The sequence below is a fragment of the Rhincodon typus genome, chromosome 3 (assembly GCF_021869965.1).
Source record: "Rhincodon typus isolate 14 chromosome 3, sRhiTyp1.1, whole genome shotgun sequence".
Taxonomy (NCBI): domain Eukaryota; kingdom Metazoa; phylum Chordata; class Chondrichthyes; order Orectolobiformes; family Rhincodontidae; genus Rhincodon; species Rhincodon typus.
In genome coordinates this window covers 123385325-123399812 of record NC_063334.1, presented here as the reverse complement: position 1 = coordinate 123399812, position 14488 = coordinate 123385325, and the positions used below count along the sequence as shown (strand labels likewise).

General features: G+C 42.9%; 1 protein-coding gene across 1 annotated transcript in view; it reads left to right on the top strand.

The window, feature by feature from the left end:
- The window catches only part of tmem8b (transmembrane protein 8B), a 96717-nt gene that overhangs the window by 15673 nt on the left and 66556 nt on the right, over positions 1 to 14488 (top strand). The window contains exon 5 of the mRNA XM_048594147.1: positions 11754 to 12022. Within this exon, the coding sequence (XP_048450104.1) occupies positions 11754 to 12022 (269 nt within the window). The remainder of the gene's footprint in view (positions 1 to 11753; positions 12023 to 14488) is intronic.

Genomic DNA, 14488 nt, shown 5'->3' with positions numbered 1-14488 from the left:
CACACTCTCACACACACTCTCACACACACAAACACTCTCACACTCACACTCTCTCTAATGCATACCCATGCCCACACTCACATTGACACAGACACAAATATACACCAGAGGACATATACTCACACACTCACACCCACACACACACATGCGCGCACACATGCACACATACACGCACACACGCACACGCGCACATATACACGCACACATACACGCACACTCACATACAGAGACCGACAGACACACGCACACACACTCACAAAAAGAACAAAGAACAATACAGCAAAGGAATTTTCTCTTCAGCCCTCCAAGCCCGCCCTGATACATTTTGCCTTTCCATATTACAACTGTCTTCCCTTACAGGATCTGTATCTCTCTATTCCCTTCCTAATCATGTATTTGTCCAGGTGCTTGTGAATGCTGCTATTGTGTCTGCTTCCACCACCACCTCTCGCAGGGCGTTCCAGGCACTCAGCACCCTTTGTGTGAAAAACTTGCCTCACACGTCTCTTTTAAACTTCCCACCCTCCTCGCACCTTGAACCTGTATCCCTTTGTAACTGACCCCTCCATCTGGGAAAAAGTCTCATACTTTCCACTCTATCCATGCCATTCACAATTTTATAAAAGTCTATCAGGTCGGCCCTCAACATCCTGCATTCCAGTGAAAACAAACCCAGTTTTTCCAACCTTTCTTCATTGTTAAAATCCCCCATAACAGGCAACATCTTGGTAAACCTTTTCTGTACCCTCTCCAAAGCATCTGGTAGTGTGGTGACCAGAATATTCCAAGTTATTCCTTTAGATTCTATATCGTACATTCAAATAGAAGGGCGAGCAGAATTGTACGCAGTATTCTAAAAGTGGCCTCACCAATGACCTGTACAGCCGCAACGTAACCTCCCAACTCTGATACTCAATGCACTGACTAATAAAGGCACGCGTACCAAATGCCTTCTTCACCACCCTGTCTATCTATGACTTCACTTGCAAAGAACTATGAACCTGCACTCCAAGATCTCTTTGTTCGGTAACAAACCCCAGAGCTCTATTATTAAGCGTCTAAGCCCTGCCCTAATTTGCCTTTCCAAAATGCAGCACTTCACATTTATCTAAATTAAACTCCATCTGCCACTCCCCTGCCCATTGGCCCATCTGATCAAGATCCCATTGTACTCTGAAATAATCTCCTTCACTGTCCACTACACCACCTATTTTAGTGTCATCTGCAAACTTACTAACCATACCTCCTATAGTCATTTATATAAAAGCAATGGACCCAGCACCGATCCTTGTGATACACTGCTGGTCACAGGCCTCCAGTCTGAACAACAACCTTCTACCAAAACTGACTGTCTCTTACCTTCAAGCCAATTTTGTATCCAATTGGCTAACTCCCCCTGGATCCCATGTGATCTAATCTTACTAACCAGTGTACCATGACCTAACAATCCTCAACTCCACATTCCTGCCTCTTCCCCATAATTCTTGATTCCCTTCCTGATTAAAAATCTGCCGATCTCAGCCTTGAATAGACTTAATGACCCAGCCTTGACAGTCCTCTGTGGTAAAAAAAATCCACAGATTGACTACCCTCTAAGAGAAGCAACTCCTCCTCATCTCTGTCTTAAATGGGCAATCCCTTATTCTGCCATCTGGTCCTAGACTCTCGCACAATGCAGAAACAACCTTTCAACATCCACTGTGTCAAATCCCCAACGATTCAATAAGGTCACCTCTCATTCTTCTATATTCCAGGGCCGGCCTACTCAACCTCACCTCATAAGAAATTCCCTGCATCCCTGGTCTCAGCCCAGTGAATCTTCTCTGGAATGCCTGCAATGCCAGAATTATCATTTCTTAGATAAGGTACAGCAAGCTGTTAGGAAGGCAAATAATTTATTGCAAGGGGATTTGAATCCAGGAATAAAGATGTCTTGCTACAGCTGTATAGAGTCCTCGTAAGACCTCACCTGTGCGCGGTTTCTGTTTCCATATGTAAGGAAGGATATACTTCCTTAACGGGAGTTCACCAAAACTGATTTCTGGGATGATAGGATTACCCTATGAAGAGTGATTAAGATGACTGGGCCTGCATTTTCTCAAGTTTGGAAGAATGAGAGTTGGTCTCATTGGAGCATACAAAGATCTCAAAGGGTTCAACACGGAGATGCATGAAAAATAGCTCCCTGGTTGGCAGGAGGCAAGATCTGTAGAACCAGGGGACACAGTTTGAGAATAAGGGCACTGGGATGATGAGGAATTTCTTCACTCAGTGCAGGGTAAATTTTTGGAATTCTGTACCTGAAAGGACAGTAGAAGCTCAATCATTGCATTTGTTGGAAATAGACATCGATAGATATGTAGATAGTAATGGGGACATGCGGGTAATGATGTCAAACAATACTGAAGCAGTTGGGATCACAGAGCAGACTCGATGGGCTGAATGGCCTATTCCTGCTCCTAATTTCTACATTTCTGTGTGAACCAGCCATTTTTCCTCATCCGTTTATCAATAACTTCAGTTTTAAAAAAATAAATTTTTTCGAACCTCAACTGAACTGCCAATAAAATCATTCAACTGAAGGCAGTTAGGGGAGATGAATGGACAAAGACTATATTATCATTTAACCACAATCTCTATCGCAGCTGTCTCCGTAGAGAAGTTAATAGCACTTGAATATTCTTTCATTGCACTGGTTGAACTTTAGTTCCGACCACTGAATGTCCAATCAACTAAAGACTGTCTCTGCCTGGCACTTACACTAAGTCCATGGTTTTATCTGAAAAATGGCATTATCAATTAAAACTCACATTTATCCAAAAAAGGGTAGCTTATCTTATGGTTATCCTTTCTTTCTCCTAACTATAAAGCTCTTAATAGGCTAAAAAGCTCCAAAATTTCAATATGAAGAAGCATCAATCCTGTTTAATTAACCCTTTCCTTAATCCTCATGCATTAATGGACACATTCCCTCCATTCATGACTTTTACTTCATCAGGGTAGGCTATCATAAGACCATAAGAACGGCCGAATGGCAGTTCTCGGCCACTCAAAATCATCAAGTCTGCTTTGCCATTCAATGAGATCATGGCTAATCTCATAATCATCAACTCCACTTCCCTGCTTTTTCCCCATACTCCTGATTCTCTTCCTGATTAAAAATATGCCTATCTCATCTTTGAATACACTTAATGATCCAGTTTCGACAGCCCTCTGTGGTAAAGAATTCCCCACAGATTCACCACCCTTTGAGAGAAGAAAGTCCCTCTCATCTCTGTCTTAAATGGGTGACTCCTTATTCTGAGATGATTCCTTCTGGTCCTGGACCGTCCCATAAGGAGAAGTAACATTTCCACATCTACCCTGCCAAGTCTCTCAAAATTTTTTTATGTTTCAATAAGGCCACCTCTCATTCTTCTAAACTCTAACTCCATCATTGACAGCACATGGAATGCTGCAGTTCAAGAATTTTTGAATTGATTTGATTTATTATTGTCACATGTATCTAGGTACAGTGATAAGTTTTGTTTTGCATGCAGTGCATTCAGATCATACCACACAAAGTGCATTAGGGTAATAGAACAGAGCGAGGAATACAATGTTACAGTTGCAGAGAAGGTGCACAAAGAGCGAGGTCAGCATTCAATTTAAAATTTGAGAGATCCATTCAGAAATCTAATAACATAAGGCAGCTCACCACCACTTTCTCAGGGCACACAGGGACAGGCAATAAATGCTAGCCCAGCCATAGATGTCCACTTCCCATGAGAGAATATAAAAGTACACATTGACTAACTCAACCTCTCTTCATAATAACAGAGCCTCTGCACCTGCTATCAGCCTAGTGAACCTTCTCTGGGCTGCCTCCAATGGCAGTATACCTTTTCTTCAATAAGAGGCCCAAAACTATTCTAGCAGTCACTAGTGCCTTGTATAGTGTTACTAAAATCTCTTTACTTCCATATTCCTCCCTTAAAATAAAGGCCAACATTTCATTTGCCTTCCCTATTACCCACTGAACTTAGATGCTGGCTTTTTATGATTCCTGGATGAAGAGTCCCAAATCCCTCTGTTGTGTATCAACCATAGCCATGACCCTCTCTTCTCCCGCCTTAGCTCACCAGTTGCTGACACCCTCATCCATACCCATGTTGCCTCAAAGACTTGACTATTCTGTAGCACTCCTGACCAGTCTCCCATATTCTACTGTCCCAAGATGTCAGTTTCTCCAAGTCACAGCTTCCTGTGTCTTTACTGACCAGTCCACCACCCATGTTCTGAGGAAGGGTCACCGGACCCGAAACATTAACTCTGTTTTCTCCTTCACAGATGCTGCCAGACCTGCTGAGCTTTTCCAGCAACTTTGTTTTTGACCCATTGTGCTTGCATGTTGTACCCTGGTTTCCATGCCATCAATGTGTTGATTTTAAAATTTTCATCCTCATTTCCAAATCCCTCCTTATCCTTGCTCATCCCTGTATCCTCCCCAACCCCACAAGCTTCTGAGTTCCTCCAAGTAACTCATGAACTCCCAGTTTTCATCGCTTCACCTTTGGTGCCTTCAGTTGTAGGACCCCTAGGCTCTGGAGATTCCCCTCCCTACATGTCTCTGCTTCTCTCTCCTCCTTCGAAATGCTCCTTAAAGCCTACCTCTGTGACTAAGCTTTTATTCATTTCATCCACAATCACCTTATGTGGCTTGGTGTCTAATTCTGTTTGATTAATGCTCCAGTAAAGCAATATTGGCAATGTTTCACTACACTAAAGGGGATACATAAATGTAAATTGTTGTTGTAACATCACACTCCTCCCTTGGAGAGCAGTGTGAAGTAGTATGAGATAACAAGGTATAGAGCTAGATGAACACAGCAGGCCAAGCAGCATCAGAGGAGAAGGAAAGCTGACGTTTCGGGGGTCTAGGCCCGAAACATCAGCTTTCCTGCTCCTCTGATGCTGCTTGGCCTGCCGTGTTCATCCAGCTCCACACCTTGTTATCTCAGATTCCCCAGCATCTGCAGTTCCTACTATCTCTAAGTGTGAAGTAGTAGGCAGCTTTGCAGGCTGACCAACAAGCTTCATAGATGAGAACACTTTGTGAACATGGAGCTGAATAAGCTCAAAGAATCTTAAAATAGAGCCACACAGTTCAGGAATGAAATTTGTGAATCATCAATTTTTTTGCAAAACGGGCAATGGAAATCTGGAATTTTTTCCCACAAAAGGACACTGATGAGGGAGGCTCAATGGAGCTTTTCTTAAGAATTCTGGCTGTAGATTAAAGAGACGTTAAACTGCCAAATCTTTCCTAACCCTTCCAATTACTCCATTTGTCCAAACTACTAATCACACCACTGTTACGAGCCCAGCTGATGTTACTATTGAACAAGTCAGATTGATAGCTCATATCTTCTTTAGATTTGTTAATGCAGCAGTCAGTCACTGAAACAGGGCTGCAGAACAGAACAGAAATTTATTACACAAAGATATAAACCAAAGTTGGATGAGCACTTGAAATATAATAACATTCAAGGATATGGAATAAGCACAAAATTGGGATTAGCATGCCTTTAGTGGCAGCTTTTTCAGTGCAGACTTGATGGGCCAATGGGTCTTTTCTGCACTGTATGACTCTATGATTCAAATAAAATAAAACAAGTTATCTAGAGATAGTACACAGTTCAGAAATATTTCAAAACATACAGCAAAACAATTATTTCAAGTTCCCAACATCACTAATTTACAGAAATTCAAGCCCCAAAAAATTGCCTCTCCATTTCAAATCCTAAAGTTCTATTTAACCCGTTCTCCCCGGTTTCCTTCCTGTGAACTGTGAGATCTTCTTGCATGAATATCCTTAAAACAGAGAGCTTAAAATTTCTCAGCTACAGATTTTTGCCCAGACCCTTCTGGTCTTGAAGCTATACAAATTAAACTTCTGCTCAGTTAATGGATTCCCTGAACAGTTCCGAAATGCCTCTTTGCAGAAAAAAGTATTACCTTCTGACTCTAGTCAGGTCTCTTCCAAACTGCTCTAAAAACTGTCATCTCTGGGTTTTTGAACCTGAAATCAATCTCTGATTATTCTGAACTGAAAACGAGCTAATGCCTTCAATGTTTACCCATCTGTCCTAAACCACCATAGTATAAACTGGTCTCCAAAAATACACCACAGGGGTCTACAGCATTTGCTTCCTGAGCAATGCTGGCTTAGGTGACTGTTCCAGAAGGACTCTCTGACAATGTTTATTCTACAATTCTTCATAAAAGTAACAAATATCCACATGCCACCACTTTGAAACCTACACTCCAAAAAGGATATTGATATATATGTACATTATACACCTTTCATCATTGTAAGCCATGGCTTAGTGGGTAGTTGATGATCATGCATCATGTCCCACTTCAGAGATTTGAGCACATTTTCTCTTGTGCAGTGCAAAGGGAATACTAAGCTGTCAGAGGTGCCATCCTTTGGACGTGAAAACAAGGGGAATTTAACCTCCAAACATAGACTGGAACTGCTACAGTTAAGGACGTGGATGGGGAGGAATGTTAAATGTATACGTGAAAATTTTCTGTATCAATCTGTAGATGTATCCATTAGAGAAGGAGCAAAATTTGACCTAATCTTGAGAAATGAGGCTAGGCACGTGACTGAAGTGTTAATGGGAAAGCACTTTGGGGCTAGTGACCATAATTCTATAAGTTTTAAAATAGTTATAGAAAAGGATAGATTTTGTATAAAAGCTAAAGTTCTTAATTGAAGTAAGGCAGATATTGACAGAATCAGACAAGAACTTTCAAAAGTTGATTAGAGTAGACAGGGGAGCCGATGGCCTAGTGGTATTATCGCTGGACTGTTAATCCAGAGACCCAGATAATGTCCTGGGGACCTAGGTTCAAATTCTGCCATGGCATATGGTGGAATTTGAATTCAATAAATATCTGGAATTAAGAGTCTAATGATGACCGTGAATCCATTGTTGATTGTCGGAAAAACCCATCGAGTTCACTAATGACCTTTAGGGAAGGAAACTGCCATCCTTACCTGGTCTGGCCTGCATGTGACTCCAGTCCCACAGCAATGCGGTTGACTCTTGACTGCCCTCTGGGCAATTAGCGATGGGAAATAAATGCTGCCTAGCCAGCGACGCCCGTGAATGAATAAAAAAATCTATTCGCAGGTAAAGGGATGACTAGCAAGTGGGAGGCTTTCAAAATTGAGATAGTGAGAGTTCAGAGGTAATACGTTCCTGTTAGAGTGAAGGATAACGCTGGTAGGAATACGGATAATAAAGATATTGAGGCTCTGATCAAGAATAAGAAGGAAGCATATGGTAGGTATAGACAACTGGGATCAAGTGAATCTCTTGAGGAGTATAAGGTATATAGGGGCATTTTTAAGAGAAAAAGGGCAAAAAAGGGATATAGATAGCTTTGACAGATAAGGTTAAGGACAAGACAAAAAGATTCTACAAGTGCATTAAGAGCAAGAGAGCAACTAGAGAGAGAATAGGGCCCCTTAAAGATCAGTGTGGTCGTCTATGTGTGGAACCACAGGAGATGGGAGAGATACTAAACGAATATTTCACATCAGTTTTTACTGTGGAGAAAAGCATGGAGCAAGGGAACTTGGGGAAGTAAATATTGATGTTTTGAAAACAGTCCATGTTATGGATGAGGAGGTGCTGAAGATCTTAAAAGACATAAAGGTGGATAAATCTCTGGGACTTGCTCAAGTGTATCCCAGGATGTTGTGGGAAGTTAGGGAAGAAATTGCAAAGACCCTAGCAGAGATATTTGTATCATCTACAGACACAGGTGAGGCATTGTAGGACTGGAGTGTGGCTAATGTTGTGCCTTTATTTGATTTGATTTATTGTCGTCACATGTACCTAAGTACAGTGAAAAGTTTTGTTTTGCATACAGGACAGGCAGCTCATAACATACAAGATCACAGGGTGATAGAGCAGAGCAAAGAATACAAAGTTACGGTTGCAAACAAAGTGCACAAAAAGCAAAATCAACATTAGATGTGAAATTTGAGAAGTTTTAGAAAGGCTTGTAAAGAGAAGCCTGGGAACTATAGACTGGTCAATCTGACATCAGTGGTGGGTAAGTTGTTGGAGGGGATTCTGAGAGGTAGGATTTACATGCATTTGGAGAGGCAAGGACTAATTAGAAATAATCAGCATGGCTTTGCGCAAGGGAAACCGTATCTCACAAAATTGAGTTTTTTGAGGATATAACCAAAAAGAATGATGAGAGCAGAGCAGCAGACATTGTCTACATGGACTTTAGTGAAGCCTTTGACAAGGTTCCACATGGCAGATTGTTTAGTAAAGTTAGATCACATGAGATCAGGGAGAACTTGCCAATTGGATACAACATTCGTTTGATGGTAGAAGACAAAGGGTAGTGGTGGAGATTGTTTTTTGGACTGGAGGCCTGTGACCAGCAATGTTCTGCAGGGATCAGTGCTGGGTCCACTGCTGCTTGTCATTTATGATTTGGATTAGAATTTATGACACATTGTTAGTACGTTTGCAGATGACACCAAAATTGGTGGTTTAGTCGACAATGAAGAAGGTTATCTAAGATTACAAAGGGATCTTGATCAATTGGGCCATTGGGCCGAGGAGTGGAAAATGAAGTTTAAATTGGATAAATGCGAGGTATTGCATTTTGGGAAAACAAATAAGGTCAGAACTTATACAATTAATGGTACGATCTTGGATTATTGTTGTGGAACAGAGAGACCCAGCAGTTCAGGTACATAGTTCTTTGAAAGTTGCATCACAGGTAGACAGGGTGGTTAAGAAGGCATTTAGCACACTTGTCTTCATTGCTCAGACCTTTGAACGTAGGAGTTAGGACTTCATGTTGAGGTTGTACAGGATGTTGGTGAGGCCACATTTGGAATACTGTGTCCAGTTCTGGTCACTCTGACATAGAAAGGATATTATTAAATTGCAGAAGGTTCAGAAAAGATTTACCAGGATGTTGCTGGGCCTGGAGGGTTTGAGTTAAAAGAAGAGACTGGATAGGCTCGGCCATTTTTCATTGAAGCATAGGAGGTTGAGGGGCGACCTTGTAGAGCTTTATAAAATCATGAGGAGCATAGATAAGGTGAATAGCAAAGGTCTTTTCCCTAGGGTAGGGGAGTTCAAAACTAGGGGGCATATTTTTAACGTAAGAGGAGAAGGAACTGATGTGCAACTTTTTTACGCAGAAGGTGGTTCATGTGTGGAATGAACTTCCAGAGGAAGTGGTGGATTCAGCTACAATTGCAACACTTGAAAGACATTTGGACGGGTACATGAATAGCAAAGCTTTAGAGGGATATGGGCCAAATGCAGGCAAGTGGGACTAGTTTAGTTTGGGAACATAGTCGGCATGGACAAGTTGGACAAGTTGGACAAGGGTTTGTTTCTGCGCTGTATGACTCTATGACTTTCAGATAGTTATTAAAAAATCCAAATTCAATTTTGGAAGAAGATGAGGGAATTACCTAGAAATATAGCAACATAGAAAATAAGAGCAGGAGTAGGCTATTCAGCCCTTTGAGCCTGCTCCAACATTCAGTACAATCATGGCTGATCATCCAATTCAGTATTCTGTTCCCAATTTCTCCCCATGCCCTTTGACCCCTTTAGCCCTAAGAATGATATCTAACTCCTTCTTGAAATTATGCAATATTTTGTCCTTGAAAGCTTTCTGCAGAAGCAAATTCCATAGGCTTACCACTGTCTGATTGAAGACACTTATTCTCATCTCAGTCCCAAATGGCCGACCCTGTATTCTTAGACTGTGAGCCCTGGTTCTGGACTCCCTGGTCACTGGGAACATCCTTCCTGCATGTACACTGTCTGGTCCTGTTAGAATTTTATAGGCTTCTATGAGATTCCCCCTTTCATTTGTCTAAACTCCATGAATATTGTCCTAACTGATCCAGCTATCCCAAAATTCAGTCTGGTAAACTTTGTTGCACTCCCTCCATAGCCAGAAGGCTGTGTACAATCACAGTAAGACATCCCTGCTCCTGCACTTGAGTCCTCTCACTATGAAGGCCAACATACCATTTGCCTTCCTCACCCCCTGCTGCACCTGTGTGCTTACTTACAGCGACTGGTGCACAAGGACACCCAGATCTTGTTTCACCTCCCCCTTTCCCAATCTATCACCAGTCAGATAATCATATGCCTGCCTGGGTTTTGCTGCTACTGTGGATATCTGTCTTGTTACTGCTGTGTGTTTATCTTCCCTTTACCGTCCATCAAACATCAGATTATCTAGAGTTGCTTAAACATATTCTTCCATGGAATGTGTTGCACATCCCTTGTTGTGATTCAGAACAAAAAACAAAGAATAGTATGGCACAGGAACAGGCCCTTCAGCCCACTAATACTGCACCAAAACACGATGCCTTTCTAAACTAAAAACCTTTTGCCTCTATGCTGACCGTATCCCTCTATTCCCTGCCTATTCATGTATCTATCAAGATGTCTCTTAAACGTTGCTGTTGTATCTGCCTCTTCCACCTCCTCTGGCAGCACATTCCAAGCACTTACTACCCTCTCTGTATAAAAAAGTTTCCCTTTAAACTTTCCCCCTTTTACCTTAAACCTATGTCCTTGACATTTTACCCTGGGAAAAAGACTTTGATTATGCATTCTATCCACACCTCTCATAACTCTGTAGACCTTTAGCACATTGCTGCTAACTCTTTGTTCCAGTGAAAACAAACCAGGTTTGTCTAATCTCTCCTCATAGCTAATACCCTCCAAACCAGGCAAACACCTGGTAAACCTTTTCTGTCTCCTCTCCAAAGCCTCCACATCCTTCTGGTAGCATGGTGAGCAGAATTGTAATCAATATTCCAACTGTGGCTGAACGAAATTTGTATACAGCTGCGATATGACTTGGTATTTTTATACTCAATGCCCCAACTGTTGACAGTAAACATGCCATATGCCTTCTTGACCACATTCTACTTGTGTTGCCACTTTCAGGGAACTGTGGACTTGTACACCCAGATCCCTTGTATTTTAATCTACTCAGTGTTCCGCTATTTACTGTATATTTCCCCTCTGCATTAGATCTTCCAAAATGCACCACCTTGCATTTGTCCGGATTAAATTCTGTCTGCAATTTCTCCACCCAACTCTCCAGCCTACCCATGTCCTGCTGTTTCTTCACTATCCGCAGCTCCCCCAATCTTTATATCCCTTGCAAGCTTATTGATCAGACCACCTACCTTCTCCTCCAAAACACTTACATGTGTTATAAACAACAGGGGTCCCAGCACTCATCCCTGCAGAACACCACTGGTCACAGATCTCCAGTCAGAAAAACACCCTTCCACCACTACTCTCTGTCTTCTATGACTAAGCCAGTTCTAAATCCATCTTACCAGCTCACCGCAGATCCCATGTGACTTCGTTCTATGTATCAGCCTGTCATAAGGGACCTTGTCAAATGCCTTGCTGAAGTCTTCCACCCTGCCCTCATCAATATCTCTGTCACTTCTTCACTTCCTGCCTTCTTGATCACCTTATCCACTTGTGTTGCCGATATGTAATTATGTGCAGATCTAACTGAGGAGCTTGTTCAAAGGGGGGTTGAACAGTCTGCTCCTTTCCCGGCGTTCCAAGGGGATACTGACAGGGTATTGTTTAGACATGTATCTGAATCGGTCTGCGCTCCGTCTCGTCTCCCTTCCTCTGAGTTTCCCCCTTGTGTTCCCCCCTCAGGGTTTTTGTACCAAGCTACAGCTCGCGAGTGACAGTGCAACTCTCAGACTGCAGTAACAGTAACAGGACAGTGAGTGGCTGCCCACTGCTGCTGAAGGTCAGGCCGAAGGCCCCTCCACTCCACAACTCCAGCCAGACTGACTGCCAGGACCAGCGGCTCTGTGAGCTGCATGACAGCACTCCATTGTGGCAGCAATGGTACTACATCCTGGTGGAGAAGACCGTCCGCAACGTCAACGTCACCTTCCGGGTCGGGGTTCATATCAGAGGTAAGAGGTCAAAGTCATTGGCCTGATACGCAGACCCTGAGCCCTGTTGGGAGGCTCGGACCAGGTAGAAAGTACACAGCGAGAATGAAACGTAGATTCACAAGAAACCCTTGGTGATGGTTTAAAGAGACATTAAACTGCAATTTCTGATCATAAGACTGCAAGATATAGGAGCAGATTTAGGCCATTCAGCCCATCGAGTCGGCCCTCATTTTCAATCATGGCTAATATGTCGCTCAACTCCATTCTCCTGCCTTCTCCCCATATCCCTTGATTCCTTTACTAATGAAGACCCTATCTATCTCTGTCTTAAATACACTCAATAACTCGGCCTCCCTTTGCGGCAATGACTTCCACAGATTCACCACCTTCTGGCTGAAGAAATTCCTCCTCATCTCAGTTGTAAAGGGTCTCAGAAGGTTGTGAGTCTTTGGAACTCCTTACCACAGACAGCTGCGGGGGCAGAGTCGCAGAGTGTATTTAAGTCTAAGATAGATTCTTAATCAGGACGGAAATCAAAGGTTACAGGGAAACCATAGGAAAGCGGATGTGAGGAATATTGGATCAGCCGTGATATCTGTAGTAATTTGTTTCTCAGTGTTGGCAGTCATTCATCGATGACAATCTTTTGTTGGTTAGCGACACATCCCTCCCCCAAACCCCTATGGGAAAGTGGAAGGGTAACAGAACACTGTAAAATTCAGGACAGATGCTAGTGTGGAGAAACATATGGGGAGGGAGGGCATCACTAATTGTGTGACAGACCTGATAAAACATGATGCAGATAATGAATATCAAATCTAATCTAATTAAAATACACAAGTAGGAAGTGATTCCAATTACTCTGAATTCGGGGAGCGAAGGCTGGCATCCTTGTAGATATGAAAGATTCATGTTTTGTCTTCTACATTCACAGAGAGATGGATGTGTAAGATTAATTCAGTGTTGTAAAGAGTGGGATGTACTGTTAATTACTGAGTGTGCCTACTCCTAAGTGTAGCTGTCGATCTGCAGTCGATCACTTGGCACTTCTGCTTGTAACTGTTTCAAAGTTTGAGCCCACTTGTGTCTGCATGTTATTGTTGTTTTGCTGGCAAACCTGGCAGCCAGTTTCCACACAGCAAGATCCCACAAGCAGTCAGGAATATGAATAAGCTGTTTCATTGATGGTGCTGATCTTTTGTTTATTCATTCGTGGGACATGGATGTTGCTGGTTGGGCCACCATTAATTGCCCCGTCCCTCGTTGCCCCTTGAGAAGGTGGTAGTGAGCTGCCTACTTGAACCGCTGCAGTTCACCTGCTGTGGGTTGACCTGTGCCTCTGTCTCAACCTCTCTTCATAAAAAAAAGGACAAAATATGCCTCCTAAAGCCATAGTATCATCACACGCTTCATCAGAGTGTTGTACTGCCATCAGTGTTATCTCAGATAGCGTCTGTAGTGAAAGTGTGGAATCGTGCGCAGGCGACGTGGCTCTTGCCAGACGACTGGCAATGAGACAGTGAGAGGGTGAGAGAAACGTGGTAGAGCTTTGACACATAATGTAACTTTCACTCAGAATCTGGAAATAAATGACTGTAGATTTGTGAATTGACAGTATTTTTGAAACTGGGCTAGTTAATCGACGGGGAATGTTTCTAGTTGTTATAAATAAAAAGAGATTGCATGATGGGGGACGGGTAAGTAACTCTCACTCAAGAATGAGAAGGGGCTAAAGTAAGTTTAGTTTCATGGTAGCCAAAGTTGTATTTTGACAATGTTTGTTTGACAATGCTTTTTTTGACATTGTTCATTTCCCTGGTGCTGGGAGGAGGAACTTCAGGTATGAGAAGAGACTGGAATTATGAAGATTTTTGGAAAGTGTTTCCACTGGCAGGAGGCTTGATGAGTAGGGTACATAGATTTCAGATGGTGGCAGACTTCCGTTTCATAAGATCATCACCTTGTGGCCACACTCTGACAGAGCAGTCTCTGCTTCAGTTACTGCAGAGGAATACACTGAGCTGAGAAGGTGCAGGATGCTCTGGCCTCAGTTTTCTCTGGGGCCCTCTTCTCAGCAGCTGAGCTTTTTGTTTTCTCTCACCACTTCCACTGACCGTCCAAACAGTCACCCTCCAGAGGTCCCGGCCATCAGTGACTGTCCCCCAGTCGCCAGGGTCACGGTCCACCATCTTCATATCTCACTTGTAGAGGGGGGAGTGGACACCCTGGAGGTCTGTAAGACCATAAGAAATTGGAACAGGAGTAGGCCATTCAGCCCCTTGAACCTGCTCCTCCATTCAATAGGATCATGGGTGATCCAACATTCCTCACATCCACTCTCTTGTCCTTTCCCCATGACCCTTGATGCCTCAACTGATCAAGATTCTATCTATCTCCGGCTTAAATATCCACAAGGACTCTGCTCCCAACAGCTCTCTAGGACAAGGAGTTCCAAAGACTCTCAACCCTCTGAGAGAAGAGATT